This window comes from Periplaneta americana, chromosome 16, assembly GCF_040183065.1.
Source record: "Periplaneta americana isolate PAMFEO1 chromosome 16, P.americana_PAMFEO1_priV1, whole genome shotgun sequence".
Taxonomy (NCBI): domain Eukaryota; kingdom Metazoa; phylum Arthropoda; class Insecta; order Blattodea; family Blattidae; genus Periplaneta; species Periplaneta americana.
In genome coordinates, this window is record NC_091132.1 from 43,409,339 (window position 1) to 43,426,793 (window position 17,455).

Consider the following 17,455-nt stretch of genomic DNA (forward strand, 5'->3'; position numbering starts at 1 on the left):
AATAAAAATAAACAAAAAGTGACATAGTTTGTTCTTTCCGTGGACCCTTCAAATGTATTTATGCACGGAATGTAACTTAATATGAATGGCCTACTTCCACGATGGATTCAGTACATAGAAACAATAAAATTAGTTCACGCACACAAAATGTCTTGTTTAATTTTATTGCACCACAGGAGATGCTCAGAAGAAACATTTAACTTAACCATGTATAAATTAGGTTATTCCACCGAATTTTCCGAAAAAAAAATTGTTGAACAGATTGGCAAAGTAGATGATGTTTCCGGTTCATATTGGGTAAGCAATGGCTCAAGTCCGGAGTCCGAGTAGGCCAGGCAATCGTCCCTTCATAGGGTGACCAGATGTCCGGATGTCGCCGGACATGTCCTACTTTTTTAGTATTTTGTGAGCGTCCGGCTGGTTTTTTCGATAAAGTCAAAATGTCTTGCTTTCTGTCTTTCAACAACATAATGTACCAAATATTTAAATATAATGTATAAGATAAAATCTGAGGTCAAAAGTATGTGTTTCTGTCGTTATATGAAAAATAAGCATTTTATCAATTCTTTGCTCTAAAAGAATTTATTTTGAAGCAAGATGAGGCATTTTTCTTGGAAACAATACATTTTCAGTGGAGTACATTTTTTGAGCGTGAATGTTAAATGTTTCCAAACTTTGCTGTATATATATATATATATATATATATATATATATATATATCATTTTTTTCAATAATTGCATATAATGTCAGTGTTGAAAGGGTATTTTCACTAATCAACACTCAATGAAAGGAACACACTGTCAATAGAAGCAGTAAAGGGTATTTTAACAATACAATATTATTTGAATCATTTTACATGTAAAGAATTTCACACCCATTTAATGAAATCCCCAAAGCTACTGAAGAAATTTCCTCTTCACAAGTATGAAGAATGAAATTGTAAGACTAATAACATTTAACAATGAACACAATTGTGTTTGCCTATTGTTTTTATTGTTCTCAGTGAATGAAAAGGAATTAATGTGTTGTCAGTTTTTTTTTCGAAATGTCCTGCTTTTGAGCATTTTTATCTGGCCATCCTAGCCCTCCACGACTTATCCATCTATTAGGAAATGGGTCATTGATAAAATGTTTCTCTATTTGGGCTACAATAAGACGAAGCACTATTGTGTATAAATATAATATGCTATAAATTCGTGGTTCGTAATGTTCTTGTCAACATAAACTGTAGTAATGTCACAGTCACGAAGCTCAATATGTAATAAATTTGCATCCATAGATAGTTGCTAACCACTAGGATCGCTACTGTCGCCTCATTACAGACAATGCGAAATAGTACCTGCACAGTCTATTGTTCCTAGCAACCTCATCAACTCAAGCTTCGTAACTGTATATACTAGACTGTGGTAATATGTTATCGATCACAAATAGTTCTTCTTTATTTAGTCACCAAGGCTTCTATAAGATCCAAAGTGATGTTTATAAACAATTGAAGAGAAGGAGCGTTTCTATGTCAATTTATAGGAAGATTTAATGAAACATAACACAGACTATAACTTGAACTCATAGAAGAGTAGGATATGATGTGTGTGTAGCAACTGATTTTAAGTCATAAAGTACTGAATCCATTTGTAAAGTGGGTCTTAGAGATTAAATCACAGTCTGCATGTGACAGATTGTCTCAGCACTTAAACATAAACGATTCAAATATATTATTGTCCGAGGACAAAATATGTGTAAAATTTTGGCCAAAAAGACACAGATATTATGTAAGTATAATGTTAAAATATTGTTGTAGTTATTCTACATAATTCTTAGACGATATTATGAAAGGATCTTAAAAACTTACATTTCACAAGTTATATATTCATATAAAGTTTACCGTCACTTCAATTATTCATTAGTCAGACTCTGTTCAGAGTCAGTTCAGTATAGTGTCACACAGCACGTTACATAACTACTTCAATTCAGGACAAAATAGTCCCAGAAAAATAAATTACGTTAATTATACCGATTACTAAGGAAGTCCATATACTGAATCTAGTGCTCTGAGACAGCACGGCAGAAAATATCGAAATTTGTTTCCAATATTGTTTGAAATTATTCCATGCCAATAGCAGTCGAATGGGTTTTCGGGTAGGAACGAGTTGAGTAAATACTTAAGTCTCCCACATCACGTGACATTCGGCACTGAGTAGTAGTAGGGAAGTCAGTCCTACGTCCTGCACTCAAGAAAATATCCTGGTACTCATTTCTATTAGATGCAGAGTGAACCTCAGGACCATAGCGAGTCCGAAAGTGTCAAATCACAGTTAGGCTTTGTAAATACAAATTTAGCTGTCAATAAGAAATGTAAGGCACAAGGAAGAGCTTAAAAAATAGCGTAAAATCTCCGTTTTAATAGCCTTTTGCCAGACAGCTGCAACGTACGAGTACGTGCTTGACACATTCTTCACTTTTATCTGTTAGTTCTATAGACAATAAGAACATTTATCACATTTATTTCTCTTTGGAAAGAAAAAGTTCTTCACTACCGTTCAGCGACAGCACAATACATATTTAATAGAAGACATTTTTCTTCTTATTCTTCTTCTTTTTCCTTCGACTACACAAATTGGTCATTCATTCTGCGATAGGATCTTCCCAAATTCCTCCTTCCCTGTGGTTGGACGTGTATTGCTTTTAAAGGTAACCGTTCCTCTGGTATTCTTAGAACATGTTGGATCCATTTAAAATGATAATGTTGAATGTCATGTGTCATTTCTTCATTGCGAACTGTTTATCCTTGATTTATCCTTTTGGCGAAGGATTCAACATTCACTACCGTAAAGGAGAGTTGGTTTTGAAATTATGTTATGCAATCAAATTTAGATGTCTTTCCTCATTTCTTTACCAAGTTTTCTTTCTAAATTCCTTTAAATGTTTATATTTTAATTCATTTTTCTAATATTTTTTTGGAAGTGAACTATGAAATTTGACTGCCCTAATATACAATGTCCGTTATCTGTTCAATTATTTTATTGTTCATTTCTGTTTTGACTCTTAAAAGTTTCTTTCCTGGCACAGCCATTGATATAATTTTATTTTCTGAAATTTTTATATTATGTAAGAACAGATTGAAGTTCATAAACAGAACTCTATAGATCATCTTCACTTTGTGTCATCAATATCTGTTCACCTGAAAATATTACAGTTTGTAAAATTATATTGTTGTCTACTTTCATACCTGAAGGATTTAATTTTTTGCAGTGTTTAATTATTTAGTCTAAACAGATAACAAATAGAGGTAGAGAGAGACCACAGCTTTGTCTTAGTCCTTGAATAACTTAAAAAATATCCGTGGTTTTATCATTTTCTAATTTAATTTTGTTTAATATGCTAGTACGTATATGAACTCTTTATTGCATTTAATGTTATTGTGGCCTTTAAAATTGTTTAACATTTCTCATATATATCTTTGAACTCGATCGTAAGGTTTTCAAAATCCAAAAACATATGAAGTGGACGATTGAATTCCTTCCTTTTTTCCTTCACTTGTTTTATTACAGTAAGTTTGGCGTCTACATATAAACGATCTTTTCAAAAGCCACATTGTTCTTCACTAATAATAGTATCTTCCATTAATTATTCTAATTTATCTTTTCAAATAGCTGCATATTGCTTGGAGGCTATTACTGAAAGTGAAATACCTCTAATAGGAGGTACTAATCAGGTTCAATAATTGTGACTAAAATTTGACCAATTTGCCTCTACCGTAGTGTAAGAAGTGATGCATGACTTCACGTCGTTAACTACAATTAGAGAAGTTATTCAAGTTCTATTACAATGGAATATTCTATGCTATATTTCAAAGCTAGTTTTGTGTCTTACTGTTGATATTAATAGCTGTGTTCTTTCAAATCACTTTTTCTTACCTTGTGCAAACTTTCAATAAGGATTTTAACTTAATTTTGTAGAAAATTTCCTTGTTAAATGATTACAAACAGACTTTGAATGAAAACATAAGTACAGGATACTCTTATGGAAACTAATGAGTGGCATATTTTTCTGCTGCACTGTCTCATGAAGCCAATTCAGTGTATAGACCTCCTCGTAGCACAGTGTTGGTTCATGCTCGACCAACGTGCTGAGACTGTGAACCAAAATATTCGTGGTACAATGACGTGAGTTCTTGCGTTTCGTCTTGGTTCTGGTAATAATTTACAGGCTCTTGTATCTGTCTTCTTTGATTCGTGGCGTCGCCTTCCGGTTCCTCCGGTGTCTCAGGGAATAAGACTGGGCCCGGATTAGCGACTTGAGTCTTCCCTCTCGTCCGTATAGGCTGAGATTGAGTATTGTAAGCCGCGAGTCCACCTGGATTACTATAGGCACTCAGACCTCCCAGGTCAGGCGCGTAGTACTGCTTCCCAGTGCGGAGGAGCTCCAATCCCTGGGAATAAGATAATTGAGGATACGCGCTTGATTTTACAGGATAGATGGGCTTAGGAACTGAAACAGGTTTAGGAATGGAGACTATCGGCGTGATAGGTTTTGGGATCGAGACAACTGCCTCCGAAACTTGATGAATGGGAGTAATGTGTTTCGAAGATGGATGTCTGGACGGCCCGGATTTCTTCACGACTGCGTTGAACCCGTTGTGGTCATCAGCTGTGTAGTCCACTGTGCGAACAGAGCCATCTGGCTCCAGAACACTGTAAGAGCCCTTGACCTTGTCGCCATCTCTGTGTTCCCATTGGCTCTTGAGGTCGCCTGTATGTTGATCTTTTACTCCGTAATTGAATTGGTACCTCGGATGAGCCTGCAAAACATCAATGAAATTGTAAACAACAGAAAGTAGAGAATACGTCAGGGTAGAGCAAATCTGGGCCCTGGGACCGGATACATCATAACGTCACGTGTATTCTTTCTCCCTCCACCACGACCTAGTAGTGTATAATCATCACAAGCAGAGGTAGTGGCGAAATTTCAGTAATCTTATGCACCACTGAAGTAAAGGTACGGTCACACATCGCTACTTTTGCAGCGCAACTTTTGTACTGCAGCTGCAAAAGTTGCGTGTCGTGTTCACACGTAAACCAAAAGTAGCGTGCTGCACGCTACTTTTCGTGCTGCGCAACCCGAGTGCTGCAAAAGTTGCAACTGGAGGTTGCGAGTCTGTTCACACACAAGGCGCTACTTTTGCAGCCGCAGTCATGCTGCAGGTTTCCATCTCCGTGTTGACTTCTCAATATACATTTTGTGGTTATGTTCGCATTATTAATAAACTCATCCGAAAGCTTACTTATCTATTATTTGCTTTTCCGTCGTATCTAGTATTCAGAAATTGACATTATTTTTACTATAAAGCTTTTAAAAACGCCTATATACTTAAATGATAACCAACAGTATATTCACCTAATCAATATTGGCAACCCTCCTGTTTGGAACAACGCTACGGAAAATTAAAAAAAAAAAAAAATGAATTCTATCGTCAGCAATTATGCTCAGACTGTGTTGTGTATTTAATAACTGTTACAAATAATTTATTTTCATCACATTTAACATTAAAATATATCCAAACAATGAAAGTATCATTGGCACATTTGCGTGGTAACACTGGTTGCAACCGCAGCAAAAGTTTCAACAAAACCGAATTAAAAATGCTGCGGCTGCAACCCTGAGAACCCTGTTCACACGTCGCTACTTGTAAGCTGCGCGCAGCATCAAAAAGTAGCGGGCAGCAGGTTCGGTAGCCGCTACTTTTCAGGTTGCATCGTTGTTCACACGTCGCAGTACAAGAGTTGCGCAGTTTTTTGTACTGCATCGCTGCAAAAGTAGCGACGTGTGACCTACCTTCAGGTGGAAAGAGAAGCAAGGACACATTATAAAGAAATATAGGGCGTGAATTATTTTGTTCCATACAAATACAGCTGTGGTCCAGTAATTATTAAAAGTTCAGTTTCTAATACGTTATCATATTATCCCATTGACCCTGACGATGATAAATCAAACCGAGTGGTAGAGGGTAATCCCTATTGTTTGTTTGTTTATTTATTTATTTGTTATTGAACATAAGAGACAAAGCCAAATTTCAATGTTCAAGACTGACAAAGAAATTTATAAAACATAAACAAGGAAAATAAAACATATTCTTATTAAAAACTGAAACAAAAGGGAAAGAAGAAAAAGATAAATTGAAAATAATGTGTAAAAGTAGCGTCAAATTAACTAAACACAATATTCTCTTAAATATTATAACAAATTATTCTGTATTTAGAGAAATTCATATTGAAAATATCAACATTAGGATGAGGATGTAATTTATTCTATTGTATTGTATTGTATTGTAACAATTGCAAAACTGGGGAATTTTTGTGCGATTCAGTTTTTGCCCTTGGTATGAAAAGTAAATTTCGAAATTTTGTATTACGCTTAGGTGCATTATAATGTTATACAATAAAATAAACCAACAGAGTACAACTTATTGTTAATAATTTTATAAAGAAAATTAAAAAATTGACAATTTCGCTAATTTTCAAACTAGTGAAATGGAAATGTTGAAACATTGTAGCATAACTCTCATAGGTAGGATAATTATTAGAAAGTCTATAATATAACCATTTTAGGAATTTATTTCGATTTTTTTATAGCAACAGAATGTATTTGTTAGTAATTGGGTTCCAGACAACCGCAGCATACTCTAATTTAGATCGGACAATGGAATTATACAAAATTATTGTAGTATTGACTTTAAATTTACAAGAATTTCTCATAACAACACCTAAACTTTTATAGGACAAATTTATATTATTATTAATATGACTATGAAATGAATCGGTCATTGCAAAAGGTCATGAGTCAACTTTTTTATGAAAATGAGTTATGCATTGAACATTGTGCTGTAGGGGTAGCCCGACCTGTCTATGTAAGAAGATCATGAATATACTTTCAAACAGTGCTGAAATCGAAGCTTGAAATTTCCACTTCTTGCAGAAAGGTCATGAGTCTTTGACTCGTGACCTTTTTGCAATGACTGACTTTAAATCTGTAGTGTATATTCAAAATGTTCATTCACGCGAAGTAATAGTGTTTCCTGTATCCTTTTCATTTCAACTTTAATATTTATATTTGAAAGTAAGATTTTGTTGTGGAAAGATGTTAGAATCCGATTTTTCAAGTTTTACCAGCTAAAATACGCAGTTCCCATCTCGCAGTCTGTCAAGCGAGCTGCAATAGCAGAATTGATTGTTCACCGTAGAAGGTCCAAAAAATGTTATGCCAATATTAATAAAATTTCTGAACTTAGTCTAAAAGGGAATAATGTTTGTGGATTGACCTTTGATTTTATGCAAAATTTGCCGCTGCCAAATGTTCCTGTTTAGAACATTTTTTATTTGAGACAGTTGTGTGTTTGGCATACATAATCAAAAAACTAATATCTCACATTTTTATGTATATCATGAAGAAGAAGCACACAAAGGTGAAAATGACATGTTCATTTCTGTTTCATTACACCCAGAAGCATAATCCACAGAATGTAACTGAGCTGCATCTATTGTCTGACAGGTGCGCTGGTGAAAATAAAAACAACACAATGATCCGCTTTTATTTATCCACTGTAACAACAAAGTGATTCCAAATTATATAACGTTATTCTTTCCAATAAGAGGTCACAGCTTCCTACCAAACGACAGGGATTCTGGGACTGTAAAGAAACTGATAAAAAGTTATGATAGAGTCTATCTACCTAAGGAATATGTTATGATTGATTAAAAAGGTGTCATGTAAGTTCTCAGTAGAAACCATTGATGCTGTGCCTGTACTGGACTTTAAGTGATGTTGGTTTATTTATTACAAGAAGACTTTTCTCTCTGAGTGAAGTATGGGAAAAATTCCCAAGGTACATAAAATGTCTTTTTCTCCTTCTAAGTGGATGGCGTTTGAATACAACTCAAGCTGCCCTGGTCAAATAAAAACTTAACAGTTCATCGATGGTGCCAGCAATGAGAAATTCAATCTCCTTCACAGTTACAACAAGAATCCTGTACTTCCTACAGAGTTGGCTTATCTTTCAAAACAGATGCCTATCAATGAAAAAAATAGGAACATTCTTAAGGTGAAGAAGTACATATATTCCAGCTGAGTATACAGAGTTTTACGATCAACTTCAGGAAAGGCGAAGACAAGGAGGAAAAGAAGTTAAAAATAATCAGGACTAAAAACAAACAAACAAACAAACAAAAAACTACTTTCTCAATCTATCTTCTATCAAAAGTGTGTAGATTTTCATTAGAGTTCATTCTTGTTCTAAATAAAATATAGCTATACAGGGTGATTCACGAGGATTTACCGTCCTTTACGGAGCTTATTTCCGAAGACATTCTAAGCAAAAAATATCATATAAACATGGGTCCTATTCTCAATATTCACAGAGTCACGTTTCGTTACTGGAACGCATTGCTGTGAACGCGTGATCTTGGTCAGCGTGCAGTCAGCAGCAGCGCGAGCGCTACGGAAATCAAAGATAGTCTAGCTGTATGCATTACGTAGAGCGACGAGTGCCGTTCACAAGCGTGCGGCGACATTTTTTTTTAATGTGTTGCAAACTGCCCAAGACTGTAAATTAGGATGCAAAATTGAATTGCAAATAATTAAGTCGGTGGAAATGGTGTGATTTGTAATAACTGTTGTGATAAGTGCGTTAGAATAATGTAATTTTTTAGTTAAAAATAGGAAAAGATGTCTGTACAAAGCAACCAAGGACTTCACAACACATTTTTAGCTTCATAAAACTTGCCAATTAAAGAACTGCTACTTCTGAATGGTTCATTCTCTATTTGTATTATTCTTTTACCTTCAAACCAAAGAAAAAACGTATTTTACAAACAGTTTTAAATTAGTGTAACTCTGAAAATATTGAGAATAGGAACTATGATTATATTACATTTTTTTGTTCAAAATGTCTTCAGAAATAACTCCGTAAAGGACGGTAAATCCTTGTGAATCACTCTGTATATTATATAAAAATAGTACGCATAAGTGTTCTCATTAATTGTATATTGGTGCATTAAACAATTTACGTAATTAGAACATTATTTGCTAAAAATATATTTTATTAATTGGTAAAATGTGAACGTTCATTGCAAAAAGGTCATGAGTCATTGATTTTCAAAACGTGTTTTATGCCAAACAAAAAAATGTTAAATGAAAAATATATAATGCAATATTTTCCTCGAGTCCTCATGGGGGAAGAAAATTTTCTCGTGAAATTTCGGCCAGTGTAAGGGACCGGTGCCCACCCAGCATCGTGATGCACTTGGGGAGCTACGATAGGTAGCGAAAATCCGGTTTCGCAAATCAACTATAACGGCTGGGGGGGATCATCGTGCTAACCACACGATACCTCTATTCTGGTTGGATGATCGTCCATCTCTGCCTCGACATGTGGAGGTGAGTCCAGCAGCCGGCTGGTCGGTCTTGGCCCTTTAGGGCTGTAGCGCCATGGATTTACCTTACTAATATACCAATTTAAATCTGAACAGGCTAATAGCCTACAGTATTAGAAGAAGAAGAATTTACCTGTATATTTCACAACCACAGTTTAATTATTTAGTTGGTATGACTTCATGTTGTATCTAGGCGCCTTTCGATGTTGTTTTGAGTTATTTAATTTGTCAAGCGTCCATCCTGTGAGCATTAGTTAAGGGGTTTGGATCAATGTAGTATTTTTTATTAAGTGGATATTCTTTTTGTACTAACTGCTGTTCAGCAGCTTCAAAATCGACGTTCATTATTCATTTTGCATTGCATAGAATGTATTTCCGACTGAGTAACGAAGTTCTTTGAACTGAAACGAATAAAAACTTTCTGTGTGTGTTTCCGATACAAGTATGTCTACCCTGAACTGCACAGGTCACAAGCTCAAGGACAAGCCATCGTATCAAAATTACATTACGTACGTTATGGAAACATCTTTCTATTGCTAGAGTGAAAATTAAACGCAATGAATCTGTGTTGAAACTTGATGTCATTGTATGTAGTTACGTGTGTTCAGAGTAATTTTAAAGTGTGTGACGTATGAGACACGAGTTGACCAACCAGTATTATAATAAAATTCTTGATATCTACTCATTAGAGTATTTGTGGTTAGGCTTAAGTTACGTTGCATAGAGGAACTTCGCTTTCTATACGGTGTGAGGTTGTAAAACATGCATGTAACAAGAAAACTGGTAATCGACAAAACTACCTGCAATGATAAATATGTGTGAAATATGATAAATGGACGGAGTGGTAGCAAACAGTGCCGACTCAAGGTTAAATGACATTAACTCTCCGGAATAGAAAGGGTCACTTTCGCTTACGGAGCAGGGATACACAAAGTGAAGGTAGGTGTATGTCTATTTGGTTAATTCCCAGCGTAGTAAATATTTCGTAGTTTCAGTATATCGTGTTATTTTCAAATGAAACAACCGATATCTGAATACTGGAGAATGTTGTCATTTTGTTCATCCTGTATTAACATCATGCTAAACGTTTTAATTAGTTCTTGAGAGCGAAAAGATCTCATAGGAAAATGAAAAACAGAGCGCTGCTTTTCCTCATGTTAGGATCACAGCACGCGAGGAATAGCGATAATGCTCTCTGAAGAACAAGTATCAGCGAAGTGGGAGGTATTTGTTTACTTCAGCGACACCGTGTTAACATCTGTGACTAATCTTGTCATAGTCTCGTATCACTTAGTTACCTTATATAAGGTCCTACTTTAAATAACCAATTATTGATAAATAGATTTAACAAATATATTTTATATAAATAATACATATTCAAATCATTTAGATTTATATTAATATAAATCACATATACTGTATATATATAATATCTTTCAACAATAATGCTGTATAATTTATATAAGTAATTATTATGATGTAAATAATTTGGCATGACTTCTAGAAACCAAGCCATGAAAAGTGCATTCAGAACACGTTATGAAGACAAAACACCAATTAATTGAAATCGGAAACTTGATAGTTCTATGCTTTTTTGTTAAAGTTATATCCCAGATCACATTATAGATTGCTCATTCCTATGTTAAAATCTGTTGCACTTTGAAAAGAACAACCGCCAGGATCGCCACCCGTCCGCCGTAAACGAGATTGCAGTACAGTCGCTAATGCAATTCAAATGGGGATTATGACATGACTCCTTATGTAACAAAACAACTAGATGGCAGCATAGTAAACCTGACAAAAGTTGTTACCGTCAAATACTATAACGCAGAGGAATCTGGGTATATAATATCTAGGGTTATATGAATCTGAATTTACACGAACTCATTAATGGTCCGCAAAGCGACGTTCAATTTTGGTACGATAAGTTGGTAATTTCCCAGAATGTGTCGCTGTACACAGAGACACTGAACTTAAACTTAGTGTATGCAAGGTATACTAAAACCCTAACCTAACCTAACCTACCCTAGCCTAACCTAACCTAACCTAACCTAACCTAACCTAACCTACCTTTCCTGAATCTGTGACAGGTTAGGTTAGTTTAGTTTAGGGTTTTAGTATACCTTGCATAGGCTACACTAAATTTAGGTTTAGTGTAAAACTGGTCTACGTGCAGCGAGACATTCTGATAAATTACCGATAAGTTTTTCTACTGTGTTTTCGAGATGTCAGGAATTTTATCGCTTGCAGACAATTTTTCACGTGGAAATTTAATTAATTATTGAGTTTTCTGTCAGTATGTACGATTTTGTATTATTGTGTTCAATGGAAAGTAGATTTCTACGTCGCAAACGTGTTGCTGTTTGAATCACAAGCGAAAGATCTTCACCCACGCAGATATATCTTCTGTGTCTTCTGCTATCGTATTTGCGCGACCGCCATTCACCTCAAGTGGGTCACAGTGCAGAATAATACACAGGGCGTTTCTGCCGAGGCGACGGTTATTGTGAGAGAAAGTCTCACTTCGTTTATTCAGGCTTTCCCACATCTGATAATCAAACTGCCCTTGTTAATGAGCATTTGTACAATCCTTGTCTGTCGCTCATGGTTGCTGACAATTCCATGGCTATGGACGACTCCAGCTACTTGAGCCATTCTTTGTGCATCATTCCATCTTCGTAAATAATAACCTGCAGAGAGGTTTATGTGTTTTTTTTTTTGTGCAGCTTCTAGCTTTTGTCAGAAATATCTGAGTTTGAAGGGCATATATATTGTTTTTATCTGTCTTTCTGGTAACCCAGGATTCGTTTCAGTACAGAAGCACCGGAGTCACTATTGTCTTACTTACTTACTCACTTACTTACTTACTTACTTACTTATGGCTTTTTAAGGAACCCGAAGATTCATTGCCGCCCTTACATAAGCCCGCCATCGGTCCCTATCGTGTGCAAGATTAATTCACTCTCTATCATCATATCCCACCTCCCTCAACTCCATTTTAATATTATCCTCCCATCTACGTCTCGGCCTCCCTAAAGGTCTATTTCCCTCCGGTCTCTCAACTAACACTCTATATGTATTTCTAGATTCGCCCACACGTGCTACACGCCCTCCCCATCTCAAACGTCTGGATTTAATGTTCCTAATTATGTCAGGTGAAGAATACAATAAGTGCAGTTCTACATTTTGTAACTTTCTCCATTCTCCTGTAACTTCATCCCTCTTAGCCCCAAATATTTTCCTAAGAACCTTATTATCAAACACCCTTAATCTCTGTTCCTCTCTCAAAGTGAGAATCCAAGTTTCACAACCATACAGAACAACCGGTAATATAACTGTTTTATAAATTCTAACTTTCAGATTTTTGACAGCAGACTAGATGACATAAGCTTCTCAACCGAATAATAACAGGCATTTCCCATATTTATTCTGTGTTTCATTTCCTCCCGATTGTCATTTATATTTGTTATTAAAATTTAATTTTCGTACCTTTCTTTGTTTTAGTTTCTAATGTTCTATTATCGTAAACCATATATGTTTTATATTTATTAATTGTATTTTGTGTATCTCTATTCCGAACCGTAGCGTCGTGGTCTAAAGCATCATTCTTAGACTCGCGTTACGGGGTGAACATTAGTTAAAGTCCTCGTGGGAAGGTCAAACAAAATATATTTTTAAGTTGTCTCTTGAATCATAAATTTTTTAGCCAAAGCAATGAATTCCATGTTTCCAGGCAATATTCATTTTAATATTAGATCGATCGATCAATCAATCGATCAATCAATCACTCAATCAAATAATCAATCAATCGATCTTAAGCGAATGAATGAATAAATAAAGAAATAAATAAGTAATTAAGAAGTACGTAAATACTAAATAAATGAGTGAGTAAATGAGTATATATATATATATATATATATATATATATATATATACACATAAGTAAATACATACGTAATTATATATATAAAGAAATGAATGAGTAAGTGAATAAGTGGATGAGTGAGTAGGCTAAGTGAATAAATATGTAAATAAACAAAGAAAGAAGTAAACGAACAAACGAGTAAAGAAACAAATAAATCAATAATTAATTTACTTTGTATAGGCTACTTTCTTATTTACATTTATTTCTCTTCCTGTTCACTACTTTGTTATTATTATTATTATTATTATTATTATTATTATTATTATTATTATTATTATTATTATTACAAAGAAATCTGTTTTAGTGATAGTTATTATTGTTGTAGTAGTATTTTATTGGGTTATTTTACGACGCTGTATCAACATCTAGGTTATTTAGCGTCTGAATGATATGAAGGTGATAATGCCGGTGAAATGAGTCCGGGGTCCAGCACCGAAAGTTACCAAGCATTTACTCGTAAAGGGTTGAGGGAAAACCCCAGAAAAAACCTCAACCAGGTAACTTGCCCTAACCGGGATTCGAACCTAGGCCACCTAGTTTCGCGGCCAGACGCGCTGACCGTTACTCCACAGGCGTGGACTGTAGTAGTATTAATAAGTGTCGTACAGTTTAGCAGACTGAAATATTTGCGAAATTTTAAAGACTATATATAATATACAAAGTCATTAATTTCAGGAGGTTATTCTCCGAGATATTTCAAAGAAAAGAGCTCAATAATATTTTGCTCTTTTTTCTTCCTTTTCGAGATAAAAATTGTTTTATATAAAACATTTTTTATCTCCAAAAGGAGATAAAAACGAGCAAAATTGTATTAGACTTTTTGTGTGAAATATCACAAAGAATAACCCTCTGAAATTAATGACATTTCTTACGGTTCACTCTGTAGATTGTGTCCAGGATCGAAACTCTGATCTCACGAATATGTATTTGGTACATTAATTTAATTCTCTGGAGACGGATGAAATGAACGTTCTGCTTTTATAGCTGTTCAAGTTACACCGCTGCCCGCTCTTCACGCGCCCTTAATTAGTGTGCGAAACAAGAGTCACGTTCAGTGTTGCTCGAATCGCAATTAAGGACGGTGAACAGTGCCGTATTTTGGAAAGTGCAAGTTATCAGTTTCAGACGAGGGAGAAAGTGTATAGGTACATATGGGAGCACTGCTTGATAACACATAGGTGGGATTTTATTTATGAGTGTACGTGCCAGCGTTTTGTGAAATTAAAACAGAGAAAGTTTATAGTGCCGTCGAGAAGAAACTGACAGCTTTGTCACCTCGGTTACAATAAATTGCATAGGTCTACGTTTACGACATAGTATCCTTTGTTGTTCAGCTTCATTTTGTAATTTTTCAATATAATTTATTAATTCAGTAAAATTCCAAATAGCACTTTGAACACTAAAGGACACATACTCTATGATATGTACTCTGGGAGAAACTTTTTACTGTTCATTTGGAAATATAAAATAAATACAGTCCCATTCGTCTACTGTTAGCAGTCCTGATGGCCCTTGTGGTTAGTATGCTAGCCGTTAGATCTAAGGTTTGCGGGTTCTAAAGCGTCCGAGGACGATGGATTTCAAAGGCGATAAAATCCTCGCTATGAAACATTATGGAAAAACGAGATATCCCACCTATTCTGTATATAGTTATTGAGGTCATTGAAAACATGCATAAAAAGTCCAAAATAAAGGTACATGGGATAAATCCAGAAATGAATAAGGAAATAACTTAGTAGTTGGACAAGTATTAACGAAATTACTCCACAATGGTTGCAGAAATTAAAATTTTATTCACGTAATTTAGTCAAAAGGAATACTATGTAATGAAACTGATTTTCGCTGGTAAAGGGGAAGAGAAGGCCTGATGGCCTTATCTCTACCAGGTTAAATAAATAAATAAATAAAGTAAGTAGGTATGTAGGTAGATAGATAGATAGATAGATAGATAGATAGATAGATAGATAGATAGATAGATAGATAGATAGATAGATAGATAGATAGATAGATAGATAGATAGATAGATAGATAGATAGATAGATAGATAGATAGATAGATAGATAGATAGATAGATAGATAGATAGATAGATAGATAGATAGATAGATAGATAGATAGATAGATAGAGAGACAGACAGACAGACAGACAGACAGACAGACAGACAGACAGACAGACAGACAGACAGACAGACAGACAGATATTTTAACTCTGGTAAAAACTAGCAGGAATCAATACATTAATTAAATACGAGTACTTATTTAGACGTTATTGTACACTTTTCCCTTTGCTGATGTTCGTAAATAAGGAAAGCAATGAAATTTGGCTGGTTTATTAAAACCGGAAGTGTCCCTATTTTTTTTTTTCAAAAATAATATATGAACCGTAACTCTAAATGCAATTTTCCGAAAGTACTTTATGTAAGTATATAAATCTTTCCATAGCTCGTAAACCGACCTTGAGGATTGAAACTTGGTATATTGATTCTAGGCACATTAGAGCAAAAAGTAGACTATAATTGTGGCGATATCTTAGAAATTAAGAAAATTACTATCATTAATGCCCATATAATTATATATATTTTTATAAATACAAAGTTAAAAAGTTTATTGCATGCAGACTATAAGTTCTGTACCTCAAAGCGAAATGTATGGAAGTGGATGGAAGTCACAAAAACATAACTTTTCATGAAAGCAAAAAAAAAATAAATAAATAAATAAATAAATAAATAAAAAAATAAAAAAAATAATAATAAATAAACAAAAAACAAAGCAAGTAAATGAAGAGCAACGATCCTTCCGATCTTTGACATCTGAATTTAAAGATAATAGTAATTTTGTGCACTTCCATCTTTTCCAGCTGATAGAGGAAGAAATTCTTATCAAAATGATCTGCTTATCTCAAAATCAGTAAAATTGGACTTCCATCCTCTTTGCTCTGAGGAACAGAGTTTAAATGCAGTCTAGTACTTACAGTCACGAAGCACAGTAAGTAGTAAATATGCATAAAGTTGCTAACCACTAGGATCGCTACTATCGCCTCATTACAGACAATTCGAAATAGTGCCTGCACAGTCTATTGTTCCTAGTACCCTTATAAACTCAAGCTTCGTGACTGTATATACTAGACCAGGGCCGGGCATGAGAGCGGCTCCATTTAGACGGCCAGAGCTGCTCTAGCTCCGCAAGGTACTTCAATTCCAAGCCAGAGCAGAACGCTCACGCAGTGGCGGACTCGCATTACAGCTACCTTTCCTGCATTAATATAACAAGAGCCACGGTTGTTCTAGTCATTCAGTCTGTCAGTACATAATAGTTTATAAGGATATTACATCAATCCATTGTACATTACAGAATTTATAACACTCTTATTAATTTAATGAAATAAACTTCGCTGTATGCACACACACAAATCATTAGGCTTATTTACATATCCATACGCACATACTGCAATCTCCTCACCACGGTTCTACGAGACAGGCGTATGGCTTCCACTTCCCCTACTTGCTGTGGACAGAGTTCATCTGCCAATATAATTGAACATCGCTTGATGAATTCACCTTCGTTGAATGTTTTCAATTCCTTTGCAATTTCGTGGTAAATTTTGTAGCTAATTCTCATAGCCGATTCACTAAGTGCATTATTGTCATCCTGTTAATACATAATAAAATGTTAAAATGTTGTTTTATTTAACGACGCTCGCAATTGCAGAGGTTATATCAGCGTCGCCGGATGTGACGGAATTTTGTCTCGCAGGAGTTCTTTTACATGCCAGTAAATCTACTGACATGAGCCTGTCGCATTTAAGCATACTTAAATTACATCGACCTGGCCCGGGATCGAACCCGCAACCTTGGGCATAGAAGGCCAGCGCTATACCAACTCGCCAACTAGGTCGACAATACATAATATAATATAATATAATATAATATAATATAATATAATATAATATAATATAATATAATATATATATGATATGATATGATATGATATGATATGATATGATATGATATGATATGATATGACCATAAATTAATACAGCTTAAAGAAAATGTTTCTCAGGTACATTATATTAGAGTATCTATTCGATATTTATATTGCATTATAAG

At 34.8% G+C, this 17,455-nt stretch overlaps 1 protein-coding gene across 1 annotated transcript in view; it reads right to left on the bottom strand.

The window, feature by feature from the left end:
- Positions 1-3,521: 3,521 nt before the first annotated feature.
- LOC138690994 (uncharacterized) overlaps positions 3,522-17,455 on the bottom strand; it is a 74,888-nt gene continuing 60,954 nt past the window's right edge. Inside the window, exon 3 of the mRNA XM_069812618.1 lies at positions 3,522-4,799. Within this exon, the coding sequence (XP_069668719.1) occupies positions 4,110-4,799 (690 nt within the window). The 3' untranslated portion in view covers positions 3,522-4,109. The remainder of the gene's footprint in view (positions 4,800-17,455) is intronic.